At 41.5% G+C, this 15771-nt stretch overlaps 1 protein-coding gene across 1 annotated transcript in view; it reads right to left on the bottom strand.

Moving 5' to 3' along the window:
* Positions 1–775: 775 nt before the first annotated feature.
* otog (otogelin) overlaps positions 776–15771 on the bottom strand; it is a 75317-nt gene continuing 60321 nt past the window's right edge. The window contains exons 42-57 of the mRNA XM_056279361.1: positions 15185–15405; positions 14176–14314; positions 13826–14014; positions 11827–12036; positions 11072–11176; positions 10803–10907; positions 8149–8250; positions 7699–7797; positions 7283–7323; positions 7116–7191; positions 5846–6024; positions 5601–5705; positions 5086–5205; positions 4439–4484; positions 1567–1646; positions 776–976 (exon numbers count right to left, since the gene is read on the bottom strand). Coding sequence (XP_056135336.1) covers positions 776–976; positions 1567–1646; positions 4439–4484; positions 5086–5205; positions 5601–5705; positions 5846–6024; positions 7116–7191; positions 7283–7323; positions 7699–7797; positions 8149–8250; positions 10803–10907; positions 11072–11176; positions 11827–12036; positions 13826–14014; positions 14176–14314; positions 15185–15405 — 2018 coding nt within the window. The remainder of the gene's footprint in view (positions 977–1566; positions 1647–4438; positions 4485–5085; positions 5206–5600; positions 5706–5845; positions 6025–7115; positions 7192–7282; positions 7324–7698; positions 7798–8148; positions 8251–10802; positions 10908–11071; positions 11177–11826; positions 12037–13825; positions 14015–14175; positions 14315–15184; positions 15406–15771) is intronic.

Genomic DNA, 15771 nt, shown 5'->3' with positions numbered 1-15771 from the left:
TTACACTTCCAAAATCGGGCCACTAGTAATTATCAATTAAATTCTTAACTTTTCTTGTAATATTCTGCTTATTAAAAGTGTATTCCTACAGTTTGTGTCATTATTCTTGCCCCCACGCACACTGACATCAGTGATGGATCACTTACAGCAGGGCACTGGCATTGGATAGTTGTGTTTCAGTGTCCTGCTTAGCTGGCTGGTTTTAGTAAGGGGACCACACTCACTATTCCACTATGTGGTCTTTAACAGGACTCGGTCCAAGAGGATTAGAACCACTGGTCTACAGTAAGACTTCCCAGTCAGCAGTTCATTGCAAACAGTGTCTTTTGGAGCAAGGCACCAGTAGTTCCTCCATCTAAGTGTTTGTTTTTTTCAAAAGAGCCCCTCTCATCATTCAGTATGCAAGTCATCTACTTCTGCCCATCACTGCTAAGTGATCTCTAGCTTTAAAGCCTACCTTCATCACCTCAGGCAATATCCACTCATAGCCTTCTTCTTTACAAAAATGAGGATAACAACTGTAAAAAGTGGTGTGCATGTGCATGCATAATGAATACACCAAGAAATGCTCGATTTATGGTTGGGTATCATGTTGCCCATGTGTGCCTATGCATGGGAGATAAATGTAAATGTTTCAGTGTGTGTTTTTATTTGTGTGTGTGTATTGGTGGGTGTGTCTGTGTGTAAATTTCAAATTGCTTGTTTGCATGTAACTATCTCCATGTGTATGTGTGTTTGTATGCATGTAAACTCGTGTATTTGTGTGTGGGCGTGTCTAGGACCACTGACAGGAGCAGTCGGTGGGCTCCTGAATAGAGTAGTTGACCCAGGTGGAGTTTCCGCTGCAGTAGAGCTGTACAGAGCGCCGCTGGAGACCCATCTCTCGGCAGCACTTGCAGAAGCGTGCATACGTGTTGATGTTATAGTTGTAGATGCTTGCAGAGGGACACTTGCCATCACATGACACTATATTAACCTGGAAAATAAAACATAATCAACTCTGAGACTTAATGCCTAATTACAAAATAATATGGAGCGATATGACCATATTCCACAAAACAATGAAGTAGTCGATTGAGGTTTGCCACGTAATGAGAAGTGGGGGGCAAAGGGTGGAGATCAGACCTTTAATAGATGTGTTAATACTTTCAAGCAAGGCACAAAATTATACACGTTTATAATATCAAGTATATACACTACTTGTCATTTAATCATCTAAAGATCTACTGGATAACAAATGTGACAGCCAAATAGTAAGGTTTGGTTCCCAGTAACTTCATGTTTGATATCGTTTTTAATCTTTGGCTTCAATTAATAAAAGAAAAAAGGGAGAACTGTCTAAATTGGGGCATTAGGAGTAATATTTGGCCCAAAAAGGGTTCATAAATATGAAATGTCCCATTTGAGTCAGTACTGATGTGATGTAACTATATTTGAGGTGAGTCTCATTGACAGCTTGCTTATTAAAAGACATAAACCAAAAAATTGGATGATATGAGACCCAGGAGGCAAAAAAACCCCCAAAACAAAACAAAGCAAAACTACACACATCCTACCCCTACATACCGGCCTGTTACTGCGGCAGTCGTTCTTTCTGATAGTCATCCTCACTGTCACCTTCTGACACGACTTCCCATCTTCCTTGCCTGTTAACACAGCAACAAAATGAAACCAAACCAAAATTTAGAAGGAAACATGCAGAACACAAGTCCTCCTGATCTGGCAATGAAGTACGGCCGTGAAGGGAAAAGTAGAAAAAAGAGAGAAGGGGAAGGGAGAGAGCAGAGAAGGAATGTGGATGTGGATGTGCCAGAGGTGCTGAGCACAGACACTGTCAATCATGTGCAGGGTGTTGTGGGGCTGGAATAAGTAAATTGATAAGTTAGACAGGAAACGCTTGGGAATCGTTGGCCATTTTTCAGATGGATGTTATTTCTATATAAAATATGTGGACCTGAAAACCTTTTTGCACTGAGGAAAAGCCTTACTGTCATTTTTCCCCACTCTGTTGTCAAGTGACTCAACATGACTACCTGACCCAACTTCAACTGTCAGGAAATGATATTGAGGAGATGCTTTAGATTCTTAAACACACACAACTAAGGTACATCACATGAAATGTGTGTTGTAATAATCATTGTTAATTACTACAAACAGAAATATGGCTAAGGTATCCATCATACTGTGATTATATTACAGCACATTCGATGATTAGAGTTGAATGGCGAGTTCAGGTCGGATGAGAAGCATAGAAGAGCCCCCTAAGCCTGGAAAATGGAAGTCAGCCACCAATAGAAAAGCAAAGTGAAAATAACCTCCCTTCAAACATCAAACTTCTCACAGAAGGTGATGTAAGGATTTGGGTAATATGGCATTGGCATTAAAGCACCAGTATTGCAGAGATTGGGTCCCTAGATGTAGCAGTGTGTAGCATTACACTATTTGGAAGCTAAACACACAACACACGACAACTGTAGACTTGTAGATGAGTTGTCTTGAGTTGGGATCAGTGAATTAAAGAACAGTTTAAAGTCATAGCCATTGTAAAAGTCCTCCATAATGCTTTGATGCATGCTCGATAATCCAGGTAAGAAAATCAAAGAAGGTTGAATCAGTTCATCTGGACATGACGTTTATTGACAGATACGCTTCATCACTCATCTAAGTGCCAAGTGACCTCTTCAGTCTAAACTGACTGCAGGTATCCCACCCTTATAAACAATATAGTTGCATAACGACTGAAACTAACGACCAGTTTCATATGCAAATATGGGTGTGACCTTTAACTAGAGTCTCAATGGCCATGTGTACTATTCACAGAGGATTTGGGAATAGTTGCAATCACAGCATTGTAAAATGGCGACAGACGTACTCTTAGCCCCCCCCCCCCCCCGGGTTCAGGGATGGTCGTTCCCTCTTAGTCAAAGAGGCCATCTATGTGAAGAGGGAACAACCATCCCTGAACTGGGGGGGGGGGGGGCTAAGAGTACATCTGTCGCCATCTTATGCAGCTATATCGTTTATAAGGGGTGGGGATACCTGCAGTCAGTTGAGACTGTCGCTGTCACTGAGTTGAGTGATGAAACATATCTGTCAATAAATGTTGTATCCAGATGAACTGTTTCAACCTTCTTTGTTCCTCCATTATGCATTTATCTTGCATGAATACTGCATCACTGGCTTCAGACCATCAAACTAAACTGGCATAACGTGTCTTTATGCATGCTCAATAATCCAGATAAGAAAATCAAAGAAAGTTGAATCAGTTCATCTGGACATAAAGTTTATTGACAGAAACTGGCATAATTGACTTCATTAAAATATTGTCTGTCAAATAACTACATTATCTATCATTCCATATGTCTTCTAGACTTTGAAAGCAAAAGAACAAACATGTTCAATTTCTAAACAATTTTACCCTGGGCTGGACTAAAATAGCTGTCATAGTCCAAAAAGCATGCATTAAAAAAAAAAAGGGGATGTTTTACAATGGCTTCATCTATACCATATTACCCAAACAGCTGACACATCCCAGCACCAACGCCCAGAGGAGGTAGCTACTGTCCCAGTCATGCAGACATCTAATCCTGACTACTTGGCCACTACCAACAGTACATTGTTGGCAATCAACAATGCACTGCCCAGACAGTGCAACATGGGGAAAGAGTTTAGCCGTGTCATGTACATGATCCACAAGGGGAAAAAGGGGCGGCAATGAGATGAATATTTGTTGTTCTGTTAAAGTTAATGGAGTTATTTTGAGTTGTCCTGTGAGGTTGTTTTGGAAGGGAGTACATTGTTGAATATCAACAATGGTGCTGGCAAGCCTTGTCATTTTCAGTTGCATTTGGTACCTCGTTCACAGTTTGTGTTAACTGTGGGTGTCAATGGACTAACGGGGAAAGGGAACAGAGAGTATCCGGTACCTGGTGGGATTGGTACATGATGGTAAGCTTCAGCACATAAACCACAAACCCTTGTGCATGTCATCAGATGCTTTTCAATGGCGGCTCCTGTTTTTATTTCGCGTTTGTCTACCATAAAAGCACAACAATGCCCCATAATTTCCGGTATGGCTTGTGAACCAATAAACAAATACTGTTTTATTGATGAATTTTTTTTGACTGAATGCCATTATTCATTGAAAAGCATGCTGATAGATTTGACTAGTTTTAATAAAAACTTCACAGGAGGCATTAGAAGCATTTGGCCAAACAGGAATGTAACCACTGGGATTAAAGCATGAGCAAATGAAACCAATTTCAGTGGAGATTTTGGAATTCAAAAATAGTGGATGGCTAATAAACTGAAGTGCAAACATGTATGTGGAACCACAGTAGGTATAGGGCAACCTACAGTGTCATTTGCAGCCTGGAGGTCTACGGTAACTACAGTACAGCTGGGCCCTACTCTACACACATCTCTTTTAGATACTCACATGTCTTGCAGCACCCATCCATGTAACTTACAATAGTTCCACCAATCTGGGTTAAGAGAATAGTCCAACCGTTAACAAGCAAACAAACATGCAAAGTTATTGTTGGCCATATAAGTGTGTGTGTGTGTGTGTGTGTGTGTGTGTGTGTGTGTGTGTGTGTGTGTGTGTGGTGGGGACTGGGTGTTAATGTGTGTTTGTTTTATGTTAATGTTTATCTTTGTACATGTGTTTGCATGTGTGTGTGTGCATGTTGACCTGCACAATCATTTATTACATGTATGTTTGTGTTTCAGTGTGCCTGTGTTTCTTTCTCTTGGTGTTTCTTTCCCAGTTTGCATCTCCACTGGTCTGTGAGGTGTGAATGGTTTAAAATTTTTGTCAATGCTCCTTATCCTGTTGGGCACTTTTGAAGCCACCATGGATCCAGTGAATTCTGGCCTGCATCTATCTTAATATTCCACTCCTCATTTGTTGAGCACTCTTATCAACACCATTGATGGTTTCTGGGAAAAAACGCTATTTCTGCTCTTTATTCTGTTGAGCACTTTTGAAGCCACCATGGATCCAGTGAATTTTAGCCTACATCAATCTTATTTATTTATATATGTGTGTGTGTGTGTGTGAGCAGGTGTAAGTGTTACACTGACCTTCATGCATTCTGTTTCATTGAAAGGAGGGCAGCTGAAGGAGTAGGAGACCAGGGTGGGCCCTGACAGGGTGTCTGTACAGTCATACTTCATACAGTTGGACACCCACGACTTCCCTGGCTGCAAAAAGCCAATCCCCATAAATGTCAAATGTAGCACTATTAGCTTATAGACTGTTTCCACATTGATTACAGTCATCACAGAGAGGTTGCCATTTACAACACCCAAGCAACCATATTCACAGTGAGAGAGATTGTCAAAAGTATCATGGTTTTTATATGATTACCAGTAGCTAAAGAATGGAAAGGAAGAAAAAAAAAGATCATTAACTAGCTCTACATATACAAAAACTGGCAAAGCAAAGAAAAATGCTTGTAGTTGAAAATGTGTCCTTGACTGATCAAGCTGCTTTTCTGGAGTACAAAAAGTGCAAGATACAAATGAAAATAGGTCAGAATAAGAAATTAATTAGAACTATCGCCCTACAGGAAATGAGATCGATTTTCTCATCCTACCTTGTAGAGTCCAGTAGTCCCATTCTCATTCTGATAGAGACAAGAGATGTTCTTACACACACCGCAGCATGTGGTCTGGTCTTTGGGTGGGATGTAAATCTGATTCTGTAGCACAACAAACATAACACACCTTTAATATGCATGGTAATACTCTCAAATTAGTTCACTGTCAAGAGTTAAGAGTTATGTGGTTGAGATATTTTTCTTCTTTTCTTTTGTAATTTAACATAGTGATGCTAACTGACTGGTTGGCACTGTGCAGAGCAGTTGGTGCTGGTGGTTCGGATGAGGTGGTAGCCCGTGGTGGGGTCCAGACTCCGAGTGCATTGGGTGGTGTGGCACAGGCCGTTGTCGCTGTGCTCCACCAAGGTCTGGCCTGGCTTCATCACACCCCGCTCTCCGTCCACACACACTGCCTCGCGCACTGCATAGACAGAAAAAAACAAAACAAACAGAGAATGTATGTAGTCACACAGCACAGGACAAAGGAGAAGCCGTTATTTCTAATGAAGGCCATGTTACTCACATGCAAATTGCACCCCCCCCAACCACACCACCCACACACAATGGACTAACACTTCCAAAAATACAAAGGGAAGAGACTGCCGCAGAGGCGGAGGGGGGGGGGGGTCTGCTATTAACATTTACAGTGGATAAAGTTGTGTTCTCCCCATTCCAAAAATTGTAATGAGAGAATCAATATCCTATTAAAGATTCAGGAGTTAGAAGTGGTGGTGAATATGCATATTGTTGAAAAGCGAGAATTGGTGTGACTGATTTTTTTAGTGCACATTGATCGTGACAACCAAAAAAGCACTGGAGGATGAAAATTGCAGGAGGGTTTCCATTTCAAAAAAGGGCTTTTATTACAGAAATATATTTATAAATGTAAACCTTTGGAATTATATTCAGAATAAATGAAAGAGGGGAAAATGAATGACGGGGTGGCTGGCTGGAAAGCTGCAGTTTAGAGAGAGGAGGAAAGTGTGAAAGTACCTGACGTCTGAGTTCTTTGGGTTGCAACCGCAGAGAAATTCAGCAAGGTTCCTTAAGAAACACCAAAATGAACGTCTTCAACAACCGCTGGTCATAAGTCCCCTAACCTCTCCTATACTGAGGTTCACCAAGCAACTTGTTCTGTTTTGGATATATTTCTCATGAGAAATGTTTTGATGCGTATTGGGTGCTTTTGGAAGATTCCCCAACCAAACAGTGTTGGGTTGTTGAGATATAGGGTAGTGAAGCCTACCAGCCTATCAGCTTTTTTTTTATTATTATTTAGCTTGGGGGTGTTTGGTCAGCATACTTTTACAGCACCACACTGCTTCACACTTATCCAGTTAAGAGTTGTCCATCCTGTACTGCTGGCCACAGAGCAGATCCGATGGAGCGTAAGAGATGTGTGCCTTGCATCAGGGCACCATTTGCCTTGATCTTCCCACCTGGTATTCTAACCAGCAACCTTCTTTCCAGAGACTTTACTCCCTATCTGACCAATGCCACACCTGCACTTACCACACTTGTATCTTTTGCAGGCACACTGGTTTTGTGGGTCTGCCAGGAATGCCCTGTCCAGCTGTGTCGTCTCGCCCTATATCAGATCCATAGAGATAACTAGTATCAAACATGGAGACAAACAGAACACCAAGAGGGCCCTCCATATGTAAAAGATTAGGACGTACCAGACCACATTTTGGAGTAGCGATCTTTTCACAGGCACACTCTGAAAACAGAGAACGCAGAGACTCATCAAATTTACATTATATCTACATAGCCGAAGGATGAAAATAGTATTCGATGTGTCACACAATAAGTGCATTACTAGTAAGTGGTTAAATTCCTTGACTGCCAAAAAAGTTGAAAGAAAAAGTTGTGCAGGAATAGTTTAAAACATACCCCTGTTAATTTTAGGAACTCACAAGTAATGATAGAAGGGCAAACAGGAAGTGCTACAGGAAGCGCAGCTGAGATTATCATCTGTAACGTTTTTTACAGGACACAGTCTGCTCTGGTCAGGGCAGAAGTTTAATGGTGCAGAGCAGTACTGTGCAGTACTTTCAGTATTTTATTGTGTTGGTAGGAATCTATAGAGCCATACCGCATGTGTGGCTGGGACAGCACTGGTCTGGGCTGGACACGGATGCAAGAGACATCCCTATAGGACAGGTGGCTCGTGGACACCTGTAAGGCTCACACACTGACACACACACACACACACACACACACACACACACACACACACACACACACACACACACAATTTAAAAATGTTATTAGTCCAGTTTTTGTTTGTGGCTATTTCTAAGTTAAAGGGTTAGGATATTAGGCATGTAAGCATGTGTCTGAGCAAGACTTTGTGTATGTGCGTGTATGGGTGTGTGATTTGTGTATGTATATGCATGAAACTGTGAGCCATGTGTGTGCTTGTATGTGTGTGTCTGTGTTCTATTTCATTACAATTCACATCTATATGTGCCTGTTTTATTTTCTGTGAAAAATCTATCTTTTGTTTCCTATATTCTGTATCTGTGTACTGTGTTGTTCTTACTGCAGTGATAGACAGGACAGCAGCGGTCTGTGCTGTTGGCCTCCACCGTCAGCACCTCCCCCTCTTGGCACTTTGGAAGCACCTCTGGGCAGGCGGCACACACTGAGAGAAAACAGGTGTTGCATAGAGGACTGTCAAATATTGAGCGTATTTGACATCTTCGACTACACACAACGACTAAAGCGAGCAACATACTGTTGTCTGGTTATGATGTCTGATTATGCAATCTTGCCGCTAATTTTGGTGGGGTCCAAACTCACTGCATATGTTGCAGTGAGTATTTTTAACAGTTATATTTCCGTGGAACAATGAATTGAAAAGTAATGTAAACTTCTGTGCAACGCCCTGCTTCACACTCCCACCTGTGAGCTGCCCAGTATAACAACAGTCCTCTACACTGTTGGCCAATAAGCAGTTAAACAGGAGGAATTCCTCATGGGACTGTTGATTACAGTTGTAGATGGAGAATCGTTGATTTAATTCCCAGTGTGGATTTTCCTCACCAGCGCGACATTCTATCTGGTGACTTTCTGATCACAAAGGTCACTTGGCATATTTTTATTTATAAGGCTATTCTTGGTTTGCTTCCATCTTACCTACTGATCTACAAACCCCAATTCCAATGAAGTTGGGACATTGTGTAAAATGTAAATAAAAACAGAATACAATGATTTGCAAATCCTTTTGTCGACCTATATTCAATTGAATACACTAGAAAGACAACATATTTAATGTTCAAACTGATAAACTTTATTGTTTTTTGTAAATATTCACTCATTTTGAATTTGATGCCTGCAACACGTTCCAAAAAAAGCTGGGACTGGGGCATGTTCACCACTGTGTTACATCACCTTTCCTTTTAACAACACTCAATAAGCATTTGGGAACTGAGGACACTAATTGTTGAAGCTTTGTAGGTGGAATTCTTTCCCATTCTTGCTTGATGTATGACTTCAGTTGCTCAACAGTCTGGGGTCTCCGTTGTCGTATTTTGCACTTCATAATGCGCCACACATTTTCAAAGGGAGACAGGTCTGGACTGCAGGCAGGCCAGTCTAGTACCCGCCACTCTTTTACTACGAAGCCACGCTGTTGTAACACGTGCAGAATGTGGCTTGGCATTGGCTTGCTGAAATAAGCAGGGACGTCCCTGAAAAAGACATCGCTTAGATGGCAGCATATGTTGCTCCAAAACCTGTATGTACCTTTCAGCATTAATGGTGCCTTCATAGATGTGCAAGTTACCCATGATGCCATGGGCACTAACACACCCCCATACCATCACAGATGCTGGCTTTTGAACTTTGCGCTGATAACAATCTGGATGGTCCTATTCCTCTTTAGCCCGGAGGACACGACGTCCATGATTTCCAAAAACAATTTGAAATGTGGACTCGTCAGACAACAGCACACTTTTCCACTTTGCATCAGTCCATCTCAGATGAGCTCGGGCCCAGAGAAGCCGGCGGGGTTTCTGGGTGTTGTTGATATATGGCTTTCGCTTTGCATGGTAGAGTTTTAACTTGCACTTGTAGATGTAACGACGAACTGTGTTAACTGACAATGGTCTTCCCCAAGTGTTCCTGAGCCCATGTGGTAAGATCCTTTACAGAATAATGTCGGTTTTTAATGCAGTGCCGCCTGAGGGATCGAAGGTCACGGGCATGCAATGTTGGTTTTCGGCCTTGCCGCTTACGTGCAGAGATTTCTCCGGATTCTCTGAATCTTTTGATGATATAATGGACTGTAGATGATGAAATCCCCAAATTCCTTGCAATTGTACGTTGAGAAACGTTGTTCTTAAACTGTCGGACTATTTGCTCATACAGTTGTTCACAAAGTGGTGAACCTCACCCCATCCTTGCTTGTGAACGACTGAGCCTTTCGGGGATGCTCCTTTTATACCCAATCATGACACTCACCTGTTTCCAATTAACCTGTTCACCTGTGGAATGTTCCAAACAGGTGTTTTTTGAGCATTCCTCAACTTTCCCAGTCTTTTGTTGTCCCTGTCCCAGCTTCTTTGGAACGTGTTGCAGGCATCAAATTCAAAATGAGTGAATATTTGCAAAAAACAATAAAGTTTATCAGTTTGAACATTAAATATCTTGTCTTTGTAGTGTATTCAATTGAATATAGGTCGAAAAGGATTTGCAAATCATTGTATTCTGTTTTTATTCACGTTTTACACAATGTCCCAACTTCATTGGAATTGGGGTTTGTACATCCTTCAGCAAAGCACGGGAAGTTATTGTCTCCACTCCCAGGACTTTTTCTTACTATCTGTCCCTAAGGCCCATACTGAATTGGGGAAAAGGGCGTTTAAGTATGCTGCTCCTTCTGCTTGAAATCTGTTGCAAAATGACCTGAATCTTTGAGAGCTGGTCTCATTTGATGCATTTAAAGTATTTCTTAATGATTTGGAGGCAGGCACATCTGGCTGCAGACATTTTGACTGATTTACATTGCCCCCTGTATGATCCCTAATGTTGATGACTGTGGATATTTTTGATATTTTATGATTCTGTAATTTATTCTTTATTTCTATTGTAAATTGTTATATGTAATCTCAGTCTAAGAGTTTCCCTTTCCTTTCCCTTTTTCCCCATTTAGTTTCCCTCTCTTGATGTGAACGCCACGGAGGATAAACTCACTGCAGATGTGAGCCAGACAGCAGCTTCCATCAGCTTTGGTGGCAATCAGCGTCTGGTCCTCTCGGCAGGCTGGGATGTCAGACTCGCATAACTCGGGGTCACATTCTGAGACACATATAAGTACATATGTAAGCATACACACACAAATAAACAAAAAGAGTAAGATGAAACCATCACCAAGCACTACGGTTTACTTTGCTGTAGTCTAATAAAAAGTGTGGAGGGGTGTTAGGTGTGTAATGCAGTGGTCAGGGAGCTTGCTCACTCACCACAAACATAGTTGGGACAGCAGGAGTCCTGGTGGTAGTAAGACACCAGCTTCTCTCCGTACTTACACTCAGGGGGGATTATGTCACAGTGGCTCTGGTTACAAACTGTATAGGTTAGCGTCAAGTGTTAGAAATCATATAAAAAGACATGTAATATCACAGGCTGAGCTGTCTTGAGTGGTAATGGGTCTAATTCAACACCTGTGATTTCATCATAGATCATACCCACTCTATTCCCCATCTACCTTTTTTTGAGATTACTCCATAAATATGTCAGCATCATAAGAGATAGATGGATCTGAAAAACTACAAGTCCTGCTGATTGTGGACGTGTGATTTTGTGACGGGAAATTATGGATGTAACATGCTCTCACTCAGCCCCCTCTGCTCTAAAACCTGAGTCAATTTTCTATGTAGAAACTCCTCCCAGTTAAATATAAACATGAGGTGTTTCTATAGTTTTGTGAGTTTTTCTCACTGTAATTTGTTTTGGTCTAATGTGACATTTGCATGCACAGTGAATCAAACCAAGCTCCTGTGCTACCTCTCTACCCACCAGACCACTCTTATAACCCCAAATTGGTTGATGATTAATATAGTGCTTTATTGTGTATTTAATACTGTAAATCTTGTCAGCAAGTCTAATTTCTGTTGAGTGATGATAGAATTTGAATTGAATCTCAGATCTTGTGGCTTAGTTAGTTATAAAACTACACTTAAGTAAGCCTGCACAATGCTGGAGCCCATGGCATTACCGCAAAGTTTCTGCGGGCAGCAGCTAGTGTCATCTGCCAGGTTGATGACCACCTCCCCGGTGCGACGGCACACCGGCTGAGCCACCATGGAGCAGTTGTACTCCATGGGTACGATGGAGTCGTTGTCACAGCGGTACATGCAGCAGCCATCTTTAGAGGCTTTCCACACCTCGCCATTGGAACGGGGAACACCGGAGCTGTCGGTGCAGGCTGAAGATAGACAAATACAATGTGCGTGCAGCTGAATACACATATGCAACCACATAAAATCATGTGACTGTTTGCATGAACACAAAGATGTGGTCAGATGCTTACATACACAAACACACAAACTAACAAATGCACATTTGGTCAAACATATCGCTACAGAAATATAACCAGCCATTTCTATAACAGGATGATGACTAATCAGTGCTGAGAAGCTGTTCTCAGGGACTAACTGTCAGTCATTTTCCTTCCGTGATTTACTACATTAGTCCCTTCAGGAAAAAACAACAATGACTTTTATCTTCCCTGTTAGACACTACTTTACTTGATTCATTCTTTGAAGAACATTAGAGGCTTCAAGAATTCATTATTTCGTATGCCATTGACCCAGAGATATACATATATATATATATATATATATATACACTACCGTTCAAAAGTTTGGGATCACCCAAACAATTTTGTGTTTTCCATGAAAAGTCACACTTATTCACCACCCTATGTTGTGAAATGAATAGAAAATAGAGTCAAGACATTGACAAGGTTAGAAATAATGATTTGTATTTGAAATAAGATTTTTTTTACATCAAACTTTGCTTTCGTCAAAGAATCCTCCATTTGCAGCAATTACAGCATTGCAGACCTTTGGCATTCTAGCTGTTAATTTGTTGAGGTAATCTGGAGAAATTGCACCCCACGCTTCCAGAAGCAGCTCCCACAAGTTGGATTGGTTGGATGGGCACTTCTTTGAGCAGATTGAGTTTCTGGAGCATCACATTTGTGGGGTCAATTAAACGCTCAAAATGGCCAGAAAAAGAGAACTTTCATCTGAAACTCGACAGTCTATTCTTGTTCTTAGAAATGAAGGCTATTCCATGCGAGAAATTGCTAAGAAATTGAAGATTTCCTACACCGGTGTGTACTACTCCCTTCAGAGGACAGCACAAACAGGCTCTAACCAGAGTAGAAAAAGAAGTGGGAGGCCGCGTTGCACAACTGAGCAAGAAGATAAGTACATTAGAGTCTCTAGTTTGAGAAACAGACGCCTCACAGGTCCCCAACTGGCATCTTCATTAAATAGTACCTGTTAGAGCCTGTTTGTGCTGTCCTCTGAAGGGAGTAGTACACACCGGTGTAGGAAATCTTCAATTTCTTAGCAATTTCTCGCATGGAATAGCCTTCATTTCTAAGAACAAGAATAGACTGTCGAGTTTCAGATGAAAGTTCTCTTTTTCTGGCCATTTTGAGCGTTTAATTGACCCCACAAATGTGATGCTCCAGAAACTCAATCTGCTCAAAGAAGTGCCCATCCAACCAATCCAACTTGTGGGAGCTGCTTCTGGAAGCGTGGGGTGCAATTTCTCCAGATTACCTCAACAAATTAACAGCTAGAATGCCAAAGGTCTGCAATGCTGTAATTGCTGCAAATGGAGGATTCTTTGACGAAAGCAAAGTTTGATGTAAAAAAAATCTTATTTCAAATACAAATCATTATTTCTAACCTTGTCAATGTCTTGACTCTATTTTCTATTCATTTCACAACATAGGGTGGTGAATAAGTGTGACTTTTCATGGAAAACACAAAATTGTTTGGGTGATCCCAAACTTTTGAACGGTAGTGTATATATATATATATATATATATATATATATATATATATATATATATATATATATATATATATATATATAGTATTTCAAACACGTTAAGATTTCATTAAAGATCACCCCAAAATCGGGTTGAAAACCACTGATGTGCTGCATTGTGGTACTTTATGTGGTAGGATCCTTACCACACTTGTCTGGAGGGACACAGAGCGCTGAGTATGGACGGTGGAGGAGGGTTCCTTTGGGGCATACACAGCCCTCAGTGATTCCCGAGCACTGGCCAGGGTCTGATTCAAAGTCCTGGTTGGGACAGGACTGGGCCATACACCCTGGTAGACAGGCCTGGTACCAGAGTGTCTCGGGACACATGAAGGCTGAGGGAAGAGATGTCACATTAGTCATCTCACCAAAACATACCACATGAATTAGACTGTGCCAAATAACCGCAACATAGAAAATGGTGCCGTAAAATGATAGTGACTGTGGCAGAATTAAACTGAATGAGTGGAAATAAAGCTGAAAGCCACAAGCTTACGGCAGTAGTCTGGACTCCTCCACTCAATGCACACGTTGAATTTGTGACAAGAGGCCACATAGGCAGCCAGCGCCACACAGGGGTTCTTGACGTACTCCTCATCACGCACCCACACCTCACAAAAAGTGGAAGGGGGTACCTGCAAATACAATGACCCACTTAAAAAAAAAATCATTTTGATTCAAGCTAATACATGCACTATTGTCCTTTCTCATCTCATCTCACCTCATATCTTACCTTATCTTATCTTGACGTGACAATATGTAATGTATTGTAATGCATTCTTGCTGTATTTTCTGCATTAATATATTGCAATTGTAACAGATTGGGACGCAGTCGCACGTGTCTCGAGAGAGAATAAACCACAGCTGCACCCCAATGAAGACTCACCACAGACTGGGAGAGAGCAGAACCGAGGAGACGTGGATCCACGTAACTCACTCCCCAACAAACAGACTGTCTGTCTGGTTGTTTCCACTGATTTTAATCTTTTTTTTAAGTCTTTATATTTTATAAATGAGCTGTTGGGCCCTCAACTACCATCATTGTCCATGTTTCTTTGCTGGCGAATTGCAGTTGTGGTGCCAATTTGCTACAGTAATGTTTTGTGTAGAGCAGCTACACATAGTTAATTAGGATCCTAATCAATAAATAATAAATAAGTGGGTGTATATACTGTAAACCATTTTATAAGGCACTGTACATTACCAGATTTCTTAGGATCAATAGACAGTGGGACAAGTGTGGCCACATTGGGAAAATGGATCCACTATCACACACAGCGTTAAGTCCATGAAATGCACATCGAGCTACACAATGGATGAAAGTTCAAGCACTAGGAGTGACGGTATCCTGCTTTAGCCCCTGAGCAGCACAAGGAATGGATGTCCTCATGACAGTGTTAGCGCTCTGCTCCATCAACTGAGTTCTACAGGGACAGATATATTTGGATATTGCTGCAGTATTAATGGTCAGGGAGGAGAGATGAGGAGATGAGAGGAGAACCTACAAATTCATGGCACTGGGTGAAGGAGTGGTTGCGCAGCATAGCCAGGCACTGGGAGCAGTCACTTGTGGAACAGTTGACCTCACGGCGTCGGCTGTGGCTGATGTAGCTGGTAGTGTTTGGCACCTGCCAGCTGTCCATAAACAGAGTTGGGTCCTCACTCTCCCCAATCATCGTGCCGTTGGCCAAAGTCAGGTCATTGGCTGGGTCCCCATCGCAGCAGCCTGGGAGAGGGGAGGAGATAAGGTCAATGAGTTTAATGACTCGGAGATGGGGATAGATATTGCTCACTGCCAAAAACAACTAGGCTCAATGAGATAATAGAGAGCCTAGATAGAATAGAGCAAACAGAGATCTATGGTTTGCATACACTGAAATCTACTTAGGCAGGTGACAATCATTCAGAGGTTACTATTCATCTTAAAAATGCATAGCTAGCAAAACAATATTTGTCGCTTGTGAGGTTTGAAGCCCACCAGCCAAAGTGGGTGATAAAAATAGTTTACTCCCCAGGTCCTTAACAGGGGGACATAAAGTGTTTTGCATTGTTAAAAAAAAAATTTCAGTAATTACATTCTTACCTACAAAAA

The sequence above is a fragment of the Lampris incognitus genome, chromosome 4 (genome assembly GCF_029633865.1).
Source record: "Lampris incognitus isolate fLamInc1 chromosome 4, fLamInc1.hap2, whole genome shotgun sequence".
Classification (NCBI taxonomy): Eukaryota; Metazoa; Chordata; class Actinopteri; order Lampriformes; family Lampridae; genus Lampris; species Lampris incognitus.
The sequence above is the reverse complement of the archived record's forward strand: the minus strand, read 5'-3'. Positions and strand labels throughout refer to the sequence as shown.